The sequence below is a fragment of the Camelina sativa genome, chromosome 5 (genome assembly GCF_030686135.1).
Source record: "Camelina sativa cultivar CO46 ecotype springtype chromosome 5, ASM3068613v1".
Classification (NCBI taxonomy): Eukaryota; Viridiplantae; Streptophyta; class Magnoliopsida; order Brassicales; family Brassicaceae; genus Camelina; species Camelina sativa.
The window spans coordinates 39998549-40013174 of record NC_141884.1 but is presented as its reverse complement, the minus strand read 5'-3'; the positions used below and the strand labels follow the sequence as shown (position 1 = coordinate 40013174).

The 14626-nt window shown below is 37.5% G+C and overlaps 1 protein-coding gene across 50 annotated transcripts; it reads left to right on the top strand.

The window, feature by feature from the left end:
• Positions 1 to 3439: 3439 nt before the first annotated feature.
• On the top strand, positions 3440 to 14508 carry LOC104788355 (uncharacterized). 50 transcript variants are annotated; one of them, XM_087451563.1, is made up of 48 exons: positions 3440 to 3619; positions 3799 to 3851; positions 3988 to 4057; positions 4148 to 4257; positions 4364 to 4423; positions 4521 to 4572; positions 4711 to 4809; positions 4906 to 4973; positions 5063 to 5177; positions 5291 to 5625; positions 5704 to 5874; positions 5983 to 6204; positions 6296 to 6347; positions 6487 to 6525; positions 6612 to 6766; positions 6871 to 6958; positions 7052 to 7214; positions 7394 to 7507; positions 7606 to 7648; positions 7737 to 7807; positions 7903 to 7956; positions 8067 to 8129; positions 8212 to 8305; positions 8425 to 8516; positions 8598 to 8709; positions 8798 to 9131; positions 9226 to 9316; positions 9429 to 9561; positions 9645 to 9860; positions 10108 to 10467; positions 10623 to 10691; positions 10785 to 10862; positions 10951 to 11024; positions 11121 to 11195; positions 11301 to 11375; positions 11485 to 11556; positions 11655 to 11706; positions 11824 to 11937; positions 12030 to 12094; positions 12193 to 12294; positions 12382 to 12479; positions 12568 to 12667; positions 12949 to 13000; positions 13098 to 13244; positions 13348 to 13504; positions 13598 to 13676; positions 13799 to 13899; positions 14011 to 14508. In XM_087451563.1, the coding sequence occupies exons 17-23, from the start codon at positions 7199 to 7201 to the stop codon at positions 8229 to 8231; spliced, it is 381 nt and encodes a 126-aa protein (XP_087307689.1). In that variant the 5' UTR covers positions 3440 to 3619; positions 3799 to 3851; positions 3988 to 4057; positions 4148 to 4257; positions 4364 to 4423; positions 4521 to 4572; positions 4711 to 4809; positions 4906 to 4973; positions 5063 to 5177; positions 5291 to 5625; positions 5704 to 5874; positions 5983 to 6204; positions 6296 to 6347; positions 6487 to 6525; positions 6612 to 6766; positions 6871 to 6958; positions 7052 to 7198; the 3' UTR covers positions 8232 to 8305; positions 8425 to 8516; positions 8598 to 8709; positions 8798 to 9131; positions 9226 to 9316; positions 9429 to 9561; positions 9645 to 9860; positions 10108 to 10467; positions 10623 to 10691; positions 10785 to 10862; positions 10951 to 11024; positions 11121 to 11195; positions 11301 to 11375; positions 11485 to 11556; positions 11655 to 11706; positions 11824 to 11937; positions 12030 to 12094; positions 12193 to 12294; positions 12382 to 12479; positions 12568 to 12667; positions 12949 to 13000; positions 13098 to 13244; positions 13348 to 13504; positions 13598 to 13676; positions 13799 to 13899; positions 14011 to 14508. The 50 variants fall into 50 exon arrangements, with proteins under 50 accessions (XP_087307689.1, XP_087307695.1, XP_087307686.1 ...); XM_087451569.1 differs by having other exon boundaries at positions 10785 to 10882; positions 10978 to 11024; positions 11301 to 11363; positions 11485 to 11551; XM_087451560.1 differs by having other exon boundaries at positions 10785 to 10882; positions 10978 to 11024; positions 11301 to 11363.
• The last annotated feature ends 118 nt before the right edge of the window (positions 14509 to 14626 follow it).

Below are 14626 nucleotides of genomic sequence, written 5' to 3'. Positions count from 1 at the left end.
TGTATCATGTGTTTTAACTTTTAAGTAGTCTTCTAGATCTGTGATGTCACGTAACGTAATGTGATAGTTTGGCTGACGGTTATCACTCTGATTTTTTTTTTGTCTAGATACATTGTCAATCTGTATTGCGTAAACCAATCTATGACTAGGTTTCGCCTTTTGTTTAATTTAAAACTACACATTTTTCATTTTTTATTAGTATAATAAAATGAGTTTTTGTTGTTAAGTGTTAACATATATGCTGTCTTTGTTGATTAGGTTGATGATTAGACTTCAATCAGACTCATTGGATATTTTTGTTGTGTATCCAAGTCTTTCAATAGTATTGGATACTGTATAGTATTGATAAAATTTCCAAATTAAATAGTTGATTACACAAATACACGTACGTAGATCAGAAAGTTGTATATTTATCCTGCCAATATTAGTCATCAAACCAAAACATGATGAATTCTTCACAAAAGTTGAGAACTTGAGATAGTAATACTACTTAAACGGTGTCGTCAACGTATAATTCATTAAAAAAACGAAAGAGTTGATTTCTTTAGGTCCTAGGCTAATTTTCTTGACTAGTCCCTTTTTGTAAAAAAGAAAATAATATATGTATCATGTGTTTTTAACTTTTAAGTAGTCTTCTGGAAACTGTATGTAACTAACGTAATATAATGTGATAGTTTGGCTGACGGTTATCACTCTATCTTGTCTTGTCTAGATACATTGTGGAATCGGTATTGCGTAAACGGTAAATCAATCTTAGCTAGGTTTCTCCTTTTGTTTAAAACTACACGTTTTTAAATTTTTATTTGTAATAAAATGAGTTTTGTTGTTAACTCTTTGTTGATTAGGTTGATGACTAGAGTTTAATCAGAATCATTGGATTTTTTTTTGTTATGTATCGAATCCAACTGTCTTTCAGTTGTATATATATATAGACTGTATAGTACGTATTGATATAGTTTCCAAATTAAATAGTTACGTTGATTACACAAACACAGTACACGTACATAGATTACAAAGTTGTAAATTTATCCTGTAAATTTATCCTGCCAAACCAAAAACATGTAATGCTAATTTACAAAAGTTGAGATAGTACTACTACTTTTTAAATTTATATTAGTAATAAAATGAGTTTTTGTTGTTAAGTGTTAACGAATGCTGTCTTTGTTGATTAGGTACATGATTAGACTTTAATCAGACTCATTGGATATTTTTGTTATGTATCCTAGTCTTTCAATAGTATATAGACTGTATAGTATATAAAAAAATTTCCAACTAAATAGTTAATTACACAATACACGTACATCGATCAGAGAGTTGTATATTTATCTTGCCAATATTAGTTATCAAACCAAAAACATGATGAATGCATAACTCACACAGATATTGAAATAGCAGATAATGAAATTGGACCGGGTTCAATGACACAAAGAAACGGGACCAGAGCTAATTGGTTTGGATAAGTTGGTTCGGATTAAATTGATGATGCAACATTTTATAGTTTTTTTTTTTTTTTTTTTTTTGACAAACATATATCTCATTCTATTAGATAGAAATCAACATACAGGTAGAGTTGGTTGGGTTACACAAGTGCAAAGGAGGACATACTCCAAAGATAAAGACAATAAAAGTACATAGGTAGATAGATGCAAGCGATACTAAAGGCTTGAGAGCTATGCGCCAAATGCAATAAAGCATAATGGAACCTGTGAGATCAAAGCATATCGAAGCAGTTTCCATGAGTAAATCAATGGAAAAAACGATGACCACTGTCTTGAGTCGAAGACTGAGTGGCGAAGTGTGAAAGGCTACAGCTGGATTAGAAGCTTTGCCAGGGGTGAGAGCAAGGATAGGAGTGCTCTGGTTATTGGTCAAAACCATGGTGGTGGTGGTTCTGTGATCTGGTGGAAAGAGCTTGAAGAGGTTGCGGTAACCACTTGGGATGGTGATCATAATGCCGCTAGTCTCAAAGTTTAAAGGCGAAGGCTTCAGAAAGCAGTTGCTTTGCACTCTGGAAAGTTTTGAGCATGGTCGAGATAGAGAGGAGAGGCTAGTGAAACATGGGTAATCCCCACTCCATAGAGGTGGGATCATAATGCCCAGTTTCTCCAAGCTGTCTCCTTCAAGAGTGACACACCGAGATGATTCAAACCCGGGAACACGATGAAGCTGGGAGTGTCGACCATTTGGTGATAGGTGACAAATAGGAGCAGAGGAAGCAAGCGTTGGAAACCGCCACAATGGCGAGTTGGAGTCATTAAAGAAGCTCAGCATTGCAATCCTTAAAACCAAACTAAGATACTGGTCTCGACACAACTGGGTTTCAAGCAAATCAGATGGTACCAGCGTTCTGCTTTAGAGTGAAACTCGACTTGACCAAGCAGAAACGGCTGGTACTATCGATTTGGGGCTTGGTAGAGACTTGTTCAGTGCAGCTCTGGGTAGGCAAGTTCTACAATCAGAGATATCCTGTCGAGCATGGCCAAACACAACATAGACACCAGGGTCTAACGGGATTGGGTTCAAACCAGTTTTATAGGGTCGAAGTAGCTTCCAATTCATGTATAATCCATGTATTAAACAGAGCAACCTAATTGCTAGGGTTCCGAGAACAGACTGAAGCACAAACCTGGGTCGAAGCAATGTCACGGGTGAAACAGGGAACGCCGTAGATGGAGATATCTGCGTCCAATTCACCGTTTCCAGCGTCAAGACAGGGCTCCCGTCCAGCTCCATCCAAATAGCACATTGGGGGAGAGGAAATAAATCCGAGGAGCGAAGATATGTCGATGTTGACAGCAAGGGGAGGCGGTGAGAGGAGCGGAATCTGAGTCTGTTGGGGCGTTTGAAGATCTCGAACCGGAAGGGCGGTGACTGGGAACTCAGCGGGGCAAGAGCAGCAAGAGAAAAAACCAGATAGCAAGGGAATGGAGGAGGCGGACGAAGCTTAAGCATGCTCGGAGCCGAGATCTGGGATCTACAAAGGACTCCAGGAGGACTAAAAACGAGAACAACGGATCTAAGAAGACAGAGAGGGCAAAGAGGAAGCAGAACTAAAGGCCCAGCGACGCCGATCGGACTCAGCGTCGCCGGGGAAGCGAACCTCGGTGATTGTGCCAGAGAGAGTGCGGCTAGGGCGAACTCATTTCTTTGACTTCTCTTATGGTTGACTTACAACATTTTATAGTTTTGGACCTTTTTTTTTTTGTTCAAGAAAGATCTCAGCAATATTTTACTAAACATTAATTAATAATGAATGGCTGTAAAAGATACGATTTGTTGACAAAGATACGATTTCCAAAAGATTTCCTTTTTTTTTAATAACCTACTTTAATGGTCTATCCACCGTTGGATCTAAAAGACAATTACAATCTAACGGCTGTAATAGAAAAATAGGATTTGGCTTTTATTAATAACCGTTGGGGTTCTCATCGCTCTCTATAAAACACAGAGGTCTCTTCTCCTCTTCTTCACTGACACAAAGAGAGAGAGAGACTCGTCTTTCAGGTGGCGAAAGAGAAAAAAAAAAAAAAAAAAAAAAAAAAAAAAGAGAAGAGTTAGGGTTTGATTTGATTGAGTTACGGCGGCGACTAACTAGGTTAGGGTATTGAACAAATCAGAGGTATTTCTTGTTTTCTCCTTCTTCTGAAATTCGATTTTTGTATTTGATTTGACTGAGTTAGGGTTTTGATTCGAAAGTTTGTATTTTTTTTTTTTGATTGATTGGTTTCTACTAAACCTAAACTAACGAAGATTCATTCTTTCATTGGCTATCTGAATCTGATGATGGATGCTTGATAGTCTTTCTTTTTGACAGTCCCCCGTTTGACTCATTCAACACGGTCCTCCTAAAGGTGAAACCTTTTTTGTCTCTCCATCTAAAACTAATGGAAACATGTTCACTATTCCAATGAAAGTTTCAAACTTTGATATATACTTAATAGGATATTTTCAATTAACTAACCATGTGTTTTTTTCTTTCTTTTATAGGTTGTATTGGAACTCATTCAACACGGTCTTCGTCCCCGAGCTTTAAGTTCTTCGCCCCACACACAACAGAGTGAGTTCATAATCGGTTTAAAGTTTTTTTCTTTCTTTTCATTGTTACGATTTTAATTGCTTTGATGAAGCTAAGATTTGGTTTTATTAGCTTTCTTCACAGAATTAGGGGAGGAGTGATGCACACTATATGCAGGACGCAGCAACAACAAGGATGGAATGTAAAATTTATATATCCTTTTTTTTCTTAATATCTGTTAAGTAAGTGATCTCACATTCCTTTTCTTTACTGTCTTTTTTTCTTTTTCTTAACCTGTTTGAAGTTAAACCTTTATTCAGATGTAGAGGTTTTTTGAATATGATGCAGCTTGTGTGTGTGGTAAAATTAATCTCAGAACCGTGGACAAGACACTCATTATGCCCTCCTGTAAGTATGATTCCCGATACTTAAATTTGCTTCTTTCATTACTTACTCGTTTCATTATTTGACGTCTTGTCTTGTTACATATGGTTTTACTTTTCAGGCCCTGTGGATCATGCCAAAACCAGTTGGAGATGTTACATGTCCTCCAAAAGGTAAAACTTTCTGTCTCCAACTCCAATCCACAGTTAAAATTTGCTTAAAAGTCTTTTTTTTTTTGGGTCATTGTTACGATTTAGATCAGAAGGAGACTGATATTTTTGTTTTTTTTTTTCCCTTTGTTGCTTCCCTAGATGGTTCACTTTCTTCATAAAATTCGGGATGATGCACGCTAAATGACGCAGCAACAACAACGATGGAGTGGAAATTTAGTATCCTTTTTCTTGATCTCTGTAAGTGATTTCAAAATCCTTTCCTTTACTGTTTCTTTCTTTTTTACATGTTTAAAGTTAATCCTTATTCAGATGTGGAAGTTATTGAATGTGCAGCTTCTGGAAATTTATCATAGAGCGGTGGATTCGAGGAGGCTGCTTGCATATCAAACTCAGTGGCCAAGGTTCCATTTTTTTTCTCTGGCTCTTTTTGGTAGTTGGCTTGGAAACATTTATCTTGACTGAAGTGTGGCTTATCATGGCTATGTTGCAGGTTGTACATGATGAGCTAGTGAAGTTGTGATGGCTGCTGGAGAAGTATCTGAGCTACGCTTTGCTAAACCAGGTCTTAAAGCCCTAGAAGACCTTTTCCTAAACAATTAAACTTGGTACTCTCTAATCTCACTCTCTCTATATCTTTCCATCCTTCTTCTTCTTCTTCTTCTTCTAGTTTGCAAATTCTCATATTTTTTCTGTTTTTTTTGGTCATGGATTTATTTAGGTGATATTATGTTTTCATGGATGTTTGATGAGATTCATGCCTTGAAGCAATTTAAAGTTGCCGCTGATCTCTTGGCCAAGAAAGATGATTTACCTCCACTATATGATAGTTGCTATGTTTCTCTGACTCTAAATCTTCATATGTTTTCTTTTTCTTATGGATCCGACAATGTTCCATATGTTTTGACATGTCTCTTTCTGGTAGGTGCGTGTTGTGTTGGCCATGGAAGATACATAACACAAGGAGCCAAGTGAAGGGCCCACAGCTGATGTTTGTTCTGTTTACTGGTGGACTCAGGAAAGAAGCTGCTTGCAGAGCCAAACTCAAAGGCTAAGGTTTGATGTTTTTTCTCTGCTTTCTATTTTACATGTTTTTAATTTTCCCTCTCTCACGCAATTTCTCAGCAATTTCAGGCCCGTGATTAGAGTTCCTTGTACTCAGAGCTGAAGTCAACGGTGCTCTTCTCCATCGAGACATGTATGTATGAAGCCAGAACTTAGGAGAGATTGTGTCTGCTACATGTCGTTTTTCACACCTTCTTGCTTCCTCTACCCGCAATCCAGCTTCTATCTTTCTCCTCCACGGTTTGCCTTCCGACCTTGCTTCTTATATTTTTCGTTTTGATCTCTGTTGGGTGGTTTTTTCATATTGTTTTTTTATTTGTCTTCTTTGTGATGTTCTGTGTTGTGTAGCTGAGACGAGAGCAATGGAGTTTGGTGAAACCGAAGAGTGTTGTTGGCCATGGAGGATACATATATCAGATGGACCCAAGTGAATAGCCCAGATGTTTCTTCTGTTGACTGAAGTGTGGCTTATCACTGCTATGTTGCAGATTGTACATGATGATGAGCTTGAAATTGTGATGGCTAGTGGATTCGAGGAAGGAGGCTGCGTGCAGATAGTTATAATGCCTTGTAGGTAATTCCCGATACTTGAATGGCATCTTTTAACGTCTTGTTACATTTAGTTTTACAGTGAACAACAATTATGCCTTGTTTCTTTCAGGCACCGTGGATCATCCCAAAACTAGTTGGAGATGTCACATGTCCTCCAATAGGTAAATTTTTTTTGTCTCCAATCTCCACACACAGATTGAGTTAAAATCAGCTTAATTTTTTTTTTTTGGGGGTCATTGTTACGATTTAGATCAGAAGGAGACTGATATTTTTGTTTTTTTTCCTTTGTTGCTTCTCTAGATGGTCCACAACGTTGCAGCAGCTTCCTGCTCTTATCAAGTATACTTCATTTATTTTTGTTCATTCTATTTGATCCACTTTTTACTTGGGAAATGATTTGATATATTGCGTGAACTTGTTTATAGGCTGCATCTTTCGTGGCCAATGTTGATGAGTGGAAATGGAAGTTAGGCGTTCTGTTGGCCAATGATAGCCAACAAGAAATTGTTTCCAGAGACAAAAGGGATCGATGGGATTATGAGCAAATTTCAAATCTTGCCAAGAGAATGGGACTGTACAGGTATAGAAACTAGACCTTTATTTTTTTCAATACCAATTTCGTATCTTGCACTATGTGCTAACCTGATTTCTTGTTTCATTGTGTTTTTGGTTCTAACTTAACAGTGAGATTTATGGGAAGTGGTTGTCGCAAGCGAGGTTTCCTCTACCCAATTACCGGCCAGATTAGGATGACAATCGACCACAACGAGAGGTAATATTGCCTCCCTTAGTTTACCAAAACCATAAGGCACAATTTATACTTGTAGTTTAATATGCTGAATTTGTAACGCATCCCATTTTGCAGGTGGTACTTCCTTTGAGTTAGCAAAGAAGGGTTCCTGCAGAACACCTTGTGTTACTTTCTCTTAGAAGAAGTTGGTATTTGATAATATTTGATCTCACTTCACTTCACTTCACTTCTTCTGATTCTTTGGCTCCCATCATCTTCTCCATGGCAACATTTGAAGGTATGATTGACAACTAATGTTTTGCTGCAACATTTTGGTTTCTACTCCCTTGTCTTGTTTTTTCTGTCTTTCTGATATGAAATCCATTTTTTTCTGGAATTGATTTAGCTTTATTGTCTTACTGTATCAGATCCTAACTTGATTCTCCCTCACAGTGATCATTGTTTGAATTGCTGCAGCATGGCCAACTTGTTTTCGTAGCAGATTGGAGCTCAAAATCGGACGTGGAGTTATTGAATATGATGTAGCTTCTGGAAAGATTATCATAGAACCGTGGACAACTCTTATGCCCTGTAAGTAATTCTTAATACTTGAATTACATCTTCTTTCACTAGTCGTTTGATTTTTTTTTAACGTCTTCTTACATATGGTGTTACCATGTTTCTTTCAGGCCCTGAGGATCATCTCAAAACCAGTCAGTTGCAGTCCAAAAGGTTAATATATCAGATCCTAAATTTACTAGAGTTATTTAGCTTTGTTGTCTAACTGTATCAGATGCTCAACCAATAATCCTTTATACAGATGTGGAGTAATTGAATATGATGCAGCTTTAGGAAAGTTTATCATAGAACCGTGGAAAAAACTTATGCCCTGTAAGTAATTCCCTATACTTGATTTGCATCTTCTTTCACTACTCGTTTGATTTTTTAATGTCTTGTTACATATGCTTATACCATGTTTCTTTCAGCACCTGTGGATCATCTCAAAACCAGTTGGAGATGTTACGTTTGTCCTCCAAAAGGTGAAACTTTTTGTCTCCAGTCTCCATAGTGAAAAGACTATCTATTTTCTCAGTTCCTGATTTTATATGGATCACGTTCAGCTCAACTGGTTCCTACTATATCTTTCCAGGTCTCTGTGTGTCAAATGTAAATGGAATTTTGGGTGGTGGTTTACTCACTGCTGGATTATATTGTAAACATTTACCTACTTGTCATTTTCTCATCTTTGATCTCACCAGTATATTCAAAGTTTTATGTGTGTTTGTTATCTGCAGGTTGTATTGTTACAGAATGAGGGGTGATGCACACTATATGACGCAGCAACAACAACGATGGAATGGAAGATTAATATCCTTTTTCTTAATCTCTGTAAGTAACTGATCTCAAATTCCTTTTCTTTACTGTCATTTTTCTTTTAACTTGTTTGAAGTTATTCCTTAATTCTGATGTAAAATTATTGACAACAAGCGTGTGTAACGTTATCACAGAACCGTGGACAAACACACATAAAACTGTTTCAGCTCCATTGGTCTCTGTGTGTCGAAAGTAGATGGAAGTTTGGGTGCTGGTTTATATTTTGGTAAACACTTTCCTACTTGTCATTTTCTCAATTTTAATCTCACATGTATATTAAAGTTTTTAAGTGTTTTGTTATCTGCAGATTGTATTGTCACACGAGGCTTCCTTCAACATTGGCGAATCTATAGAGAATGGAGATTTAGATTCAGGATGCTAACGCAAAGGCGACAGCAAATATCAGTCTGCTAATTTTGGTAACATACTAAAACTCTTTTTCAAAATTTGTGTACGTCATCACATTGATATACATAAGAAGTTTCTCACCGTGGCAAAAAAATGCAGGATAGAAAGTAAAATCTTTATGTCATCGAAATTGACTGTCAGGAGACCTCTTAGATTGAAAGAAGAATATGTTGAGGGTTTGGTGTAATCCCCAACCGTCATTGAAGAATCAGTTTCTGTACAGCTAATGGGCGCATTGGGTCAAGCTGCCTCAATGTTGTAGCAGCTTACTGCTCTTATACTTTAGCCAGCGGTCTTAGAAATCCCCCGAGTAAGCTAATTAATTAGAAGGGTAATCTGCTAATTCCACGGTTTACTAATCTGCCGTTCACCGGCATAACAATGTCTATAACCCTACTATCTTTCCTCACAATGTTGGTCTTGGAGCCACCAGGCAAGTATAACCTAAAACGTTTATTTGGTAGTGCATGTTTCCCGTCTCTATTTTTATGAACGCGATCTATACCTGATAGTTTTTAGTTTCACAGGATTCGTAATCTGGTTAAGAGGATTGGAGCAGCTACTGTAGTCGAAGTCAGAGCCACTGGAATTTCATACACATTTGCTCCTTGCATCCCAGTTAAGTTTCTGTATGCTGGATCTTATAAGTTGACACCTTCTGCCAAAGTGTTATAAATATCTTTGGTACTTTGGACATTTGTTAAAGTTGGTTCTCACTCGCTTTTTGTAGGTTTGTAGATGGGGTAGGTGTTATGAGAGCTACAGCCAGGATCACAAAGTTGTGGAAGACATGACAGACGTCATACTTGGTTCACAAAGAGAGCCTCCTTCCAACTATAAGCATGGCGTTCCATTTGTTGGTGGTAGGTAAGGCTTTTGCTAAATTGGTTGTGTTATATGAGCTTTACATAAGTATGTTCTCCTTCAATGCGTGTTATTTTGTCAGGGATAAAGTTGCAGTATGTGCCAAGCATTACATGGGAGATGGTGGGACAACCCCGAGGAAAAAATGAGAATAACGCGGTGACTTCTTTACATGGTCTTCTTAGTGTTCGCATGTCTGCTTATGCTGATGCAGTTTACAAAGGTGTTTCCATAGTGATGGTTTCATATTCAAGCTGGGATGGTGAGAAGATGCATGCAAATACTGAGCTTATCACAGGTACTTTGATTCTAATTGTATTGACACTAGTCCTAATAACTATAATTGTCTTGAGACAAGTTCAAAATGCTATATTGGATTCCTGAAAATGATCGGAGCACTGGTTGAGAAGGAAAATCTAACGGATCTTGGTTTGTGTTTTATCTAAGTGCTGAAAAAATATGTTCCAACATTTTCTTATAACTACATGTATCATGAGTCATGACTGACTTTCCTGCGTGCTTTCTTTTTGACATGTTGTAACTAGGGAAGCTCATTGATTATCCCCGTTGATCCCAAGCTGGGGAAAATGCTGATAATGGGTGCCATCTTCCGCTGCTTTGACCCGATCCTGACAATTTGTATGTATAATAAGGACTCAGTGTCAGAGATCCTTTCCTTCCACCTCAAGACAAAAGAATGCAAGTACAAGGACTCATGATTCAATTTTTATGAGTTATGTTGGAGGATCGTCTATAAAGCTCTCCGGTGATGAATCCGTTCAGGATCGTCTCTCGTCGACTCCTACTCTCGAACTCGCCTCTTCTCTTCTCCTCGATTCCACTAAACGATGCTTCAGGATACGAGCTGCTGTTCACAATGACTAGGGTCAACATACAAATCAGAGGTATCTTCTTCTTTTAATTTGATCTTTTAAAAAGTTTGTATTTTTGATTGATTGGTGTCTTATTTTGTTTCTGTGAAACATGTTTTTACTATTCCAACGACGATTCGTTCATTGGCAATCTGATGATTCTATTGATGGATGATGGTCTTTGACAGTCCCCCCGACTCAACACGACGACCTTCCTTTTCTTCGTTCGCTTCAAGTTCCGGTCGACAGACAACATAGTGAGTTAAATTTTGCTTAAAAGTTTGTTTTTTTTTCATTGTTAGATCGGAAAGAAACTGATATTTCGTTTTGTTTTTTTGTTGCTTCTTTAGATGGTTCACTTCCTTCACATAATTGGGGATGATGCACACTATATATGACGCAGCAACAACAACGATGGAATGAAATTAGTATCCTTTTCTTGATCTCTGTAAGTGATCATAAATTCCTTTTCTTTACTGTATTTTTTTTACATGTTTGAAGTTAATCCTTATTCAGATGTGGAGGTTATTGAATATGATGCAGCTTCTGGAAAGTTTTTCATGAAACCGTGGACAACTCACTTATGCCCTGTAAGTATAATCCTGATACTTGAATGTCATCTTCTTTCACTACTCGTTTGATTTTTCAACGTCTTGTTACAATTGTTAGTACCATGTGTCATTCAGGCCCTGTGGAAAAACCAGTTGGGGATGTCACATGTCAAAAGGTGAAACTTTCTGTCTCCAATCTCCACACACAAAGTGAGTTATAATCTGCTTATAGTTTGTTTTTTTTGGTCATTGTTACTATTTAGATCGGAAGGAGACTGAAATTTTTTGGTTTTTTTTTCTTTGTTGCTTCTCTAGATGGTTCACTTTCTCTATAGAATCCGGAATGATGCACTATATGACGCTTCAACAACAACGATGGTATGGAAATTAGTATCCTTTTTCTTTGATCTCTGTAAGTGATCTTAAAATCTATCCTTTTCTCTGCCTGTTTTTTTTTTACCTGTTTCAAGTTAATCCTCAACAAGTAATCCTTATTCAGATATGGAGTTATTGAATATGCAGCTTCTGGAAAGTTATCATAAAACAGCGGACAACAATTATCCCCTGTTAAGTAAAATTCCCGATACTTGAATGTCATCTTCTTTCACTACTCGTTTTGATTTTTTAACGTACGTCTAGTTACATATGGTTTTACCATGTTTCTTTCAGGCCCTGTGGATCATCCCAAGACCAGTTGGAGATGTCACATGTCCTCCAATAGGTGAAACCTCTTTTGTCTCCAATCTCCATCTGAAACTAATGAACCTGCACTCCTTTCTTTTCTCTTCTTTGGAATTCTTCACTTTCATATATTTGTTCTGAAATTATCTATGTACAGTCGAACGGATGCTTGAGGCTTTAGTTACAGATAAAACAACCAATATGCAAATGACCGATGTGAATGAGAGGATTACTGTCTAAAGCGGCTTAACCCCAACACCCAGACAACCAGGTAGGCGCTTTTTTAAATATTTTGGTTTTGATTTTTGCGTTGGTTTTAAGACACTATATTATTTTGTCTTTAACTGGTTCCTAGCTTTTCAGGTCTCTGTGTGTCGAAGGTAGATGGAATTTTGGGTGGTGGTGGTTTACTCGCTGCTGGGTTATTTGTGAGTAAACACTTGCCTACTTATCATTTTCTCATCTTTAAGCTCACCAATATATTCAAAGCTTTTAAGTGTTTTGCTATATGATTGTATTGTTGCAGGAGGTTTCCTTCAACATTGGCTAATCTATAGAGAATGGAGATATTGATTCAGGATGCCAACGCAAAGGCGACAACAAATATAATATCAGACTTCTCCATTTGGTAACAGACTAAACACTTTTCAAAGTTTGTTTATGTACTCACATGGAACCCCATAAGAGCTTTCTCACAGTGGCAAAAAAATTTCAGATAGCTAATAGGCGCATTGGGTCAAGCTACCACAACGTTGCAGCAGCTTCCTCCCTTTAACAAGGATACTTTAGCCGGTGGTCGCAGAAATCCCCTGAGTAAGCTACGTTTTTCTTATTTTATACACAAGTACATAACCAAATTCTGCTCACATGTGCACTGAACTAACTAGTTTATATGCTTTAGGTGGATCCTTTGAAAGATTCTTCGTAACAGATTTCATACATGTTTTACTAGGAGAGCCTCCTTCCAACTAAAAGCATGGTGTTCCTTTCGTTGGTGGCAGGTAAGGCTTTTGCTAATTTTGTTGTGTTATATGAGCCTCACATAAGTATGTTGTGTTTTTCATAATCGTTTGAGTTTTTCATGCGTGCTATTATGTAAATCGTTTGAGTTTTTCTGGGAGAAGCAAATTTGTGGCAACTGCAAGTTGAACATCAGAAAACTAGGGTCATATACCAGCGTGGCTCAGTTCTAGTTTAATTTTTGTTTCATGATAACCTCCTCACCGGTTATATCTGCTTGTTTTGCCCACCTTTCACCTGAAAATGTATTTGTATCCTGCAGCTAAAGAGAATTTGTGTCTGTAGTCCCCGATATATTGAGCTAGTCCCAAAAGGTGGTTGATGATGCATTTGCTTGTATTCCATTTCTTCCTTGCTTATTTTGTCTAGATGGTCTTAAGACATTTTAATTTTGACCAATGTAACACACAGAGAAAAATTGGTGGAGCTTTGGGGACAAGAGTGATCCCTTCAATTCTGGTGTCATAACTTACATATGTCAAAAGGAAGGTAGGAGCTTGTTCGTATGTTGATGATCCAGTTGGGTGTCAGTCACTGCTTTCACGAGCAATACATAAGGTTGTATACTCCATCATATACTCTAGTCTCGGCTCAGATAGATTGATTTACAGTCATAAAAACACTGTTTCTGATTCAGGTTTGTATGCTTTTGGTGATGCAGGTGTTGGTTTAAGAACTCTGGGGGATTCTAATATGCTTGCTAATAGTCATAGAGAACTGGATTCTGATAGTGTCAATCACTTGGTTAGCACTTTCTCATCGGATCCAAGCCTAATAGCCTTTGCACAGCTGTGCTGTGACAAATCTTGGAATAACAAGTAAGTACTTTTTTATCGGGTTGATACACATTTATTTGGCCTGAATGTCCATAAGTCATAAAAGAGTTCATTCTAACAAATTCATTTACGCAGATCTGATTCTGATTTCAAGGAGTTCTGCTTGCAAGTGTTGTTTGACTGTATAAGTAAGGATAGAGCAGCTCTGTTGCAGGTAATTGTAAACTTAAGGCCACCTAACCCTATAATGATTCAATGGTTATTACTGTGTGGAACATTTATGTTGTAGTTTATTTGGCATGTGTAATGTTCTAATCTTGAGTATATGTCACACAGGTTTAATATCCATGTATACAACCATTGGTTCAATGGCTGATCTGCTTGTCAAAAGCGATGATAGTAACGTGTGTGATTCACTTTCCATCTCAAGTCTCAAGGTACTCTTTCTGCAACAATGGAACTGAAAAATACTAGTATTGATATACATTTTCGTAACAACCTGCTTTGCGGTCCTATCTTTGGATGTTATAAATATTTAATGATATCAGGTTGCTCTAGCCTACAACGAGGCGGTATCAAGTGGAAGATTGAGCTCTTCAGGTGGCTTTGTACAATAGATCTTCTTAGCAGCGATGAGAAAGAGATATTGAATTGGTCAACGGAGCTTAGTTTGAGGAACTATCTGACAACAGAAGCATGGCCTAATGATGATTTGAGTATAACTCAAAGTTGCAGAAAGATAGAATCATTCTGTCATGGTATTTGAAATGGTTCAGCGTACCATCTCCAACGACCATCAAAGCAGCAGTGGAGAAAATCAAATCCAAATCTAAAAACTTAACTTCGTTGATACCTTGGTTACGGTTGCTGTTACCAAGCACGCATATCAGTGCGATTAGTGAAATTGATAGGGTCTATTTTTTTTTTTTTTTAACTCAAATGAAACAACTGGATTATTGTGAAAACATGATTTCGTCGTACTCCCTTCGTTAATTATTGTAGTAAGATTATTTAATTTGTTGGAGCAAAGCTCTCTTGGGGAAAAATCATGGTCAATTTCAACAAATAGATGATGGTGATCACTGATCAATGTGTGTTGACGACTAATGAGTACGACAAAAAGCATAATTCACAAAAGTTGAGATAGTACTACTTAAACGGTGT

Coding starts and splice junctions, on each gene's coding strand:
- LOC104788355 (XM_087451563.1), top strand. Junction 7,649..7,736: donor AGTCAGTTGCAGTCCAAAAG/GTTAATATATCA, acceptor TCCTTTATACAG/ATGTGGAGTAATTGAATATG. Junction 7,808..7,902: donor GTGGAAAAAACTTATGCCCT/GTAAGTAATTCC, acceptor TGTTTCTTTCAG/CACCTGTGGATCATCTCAAA.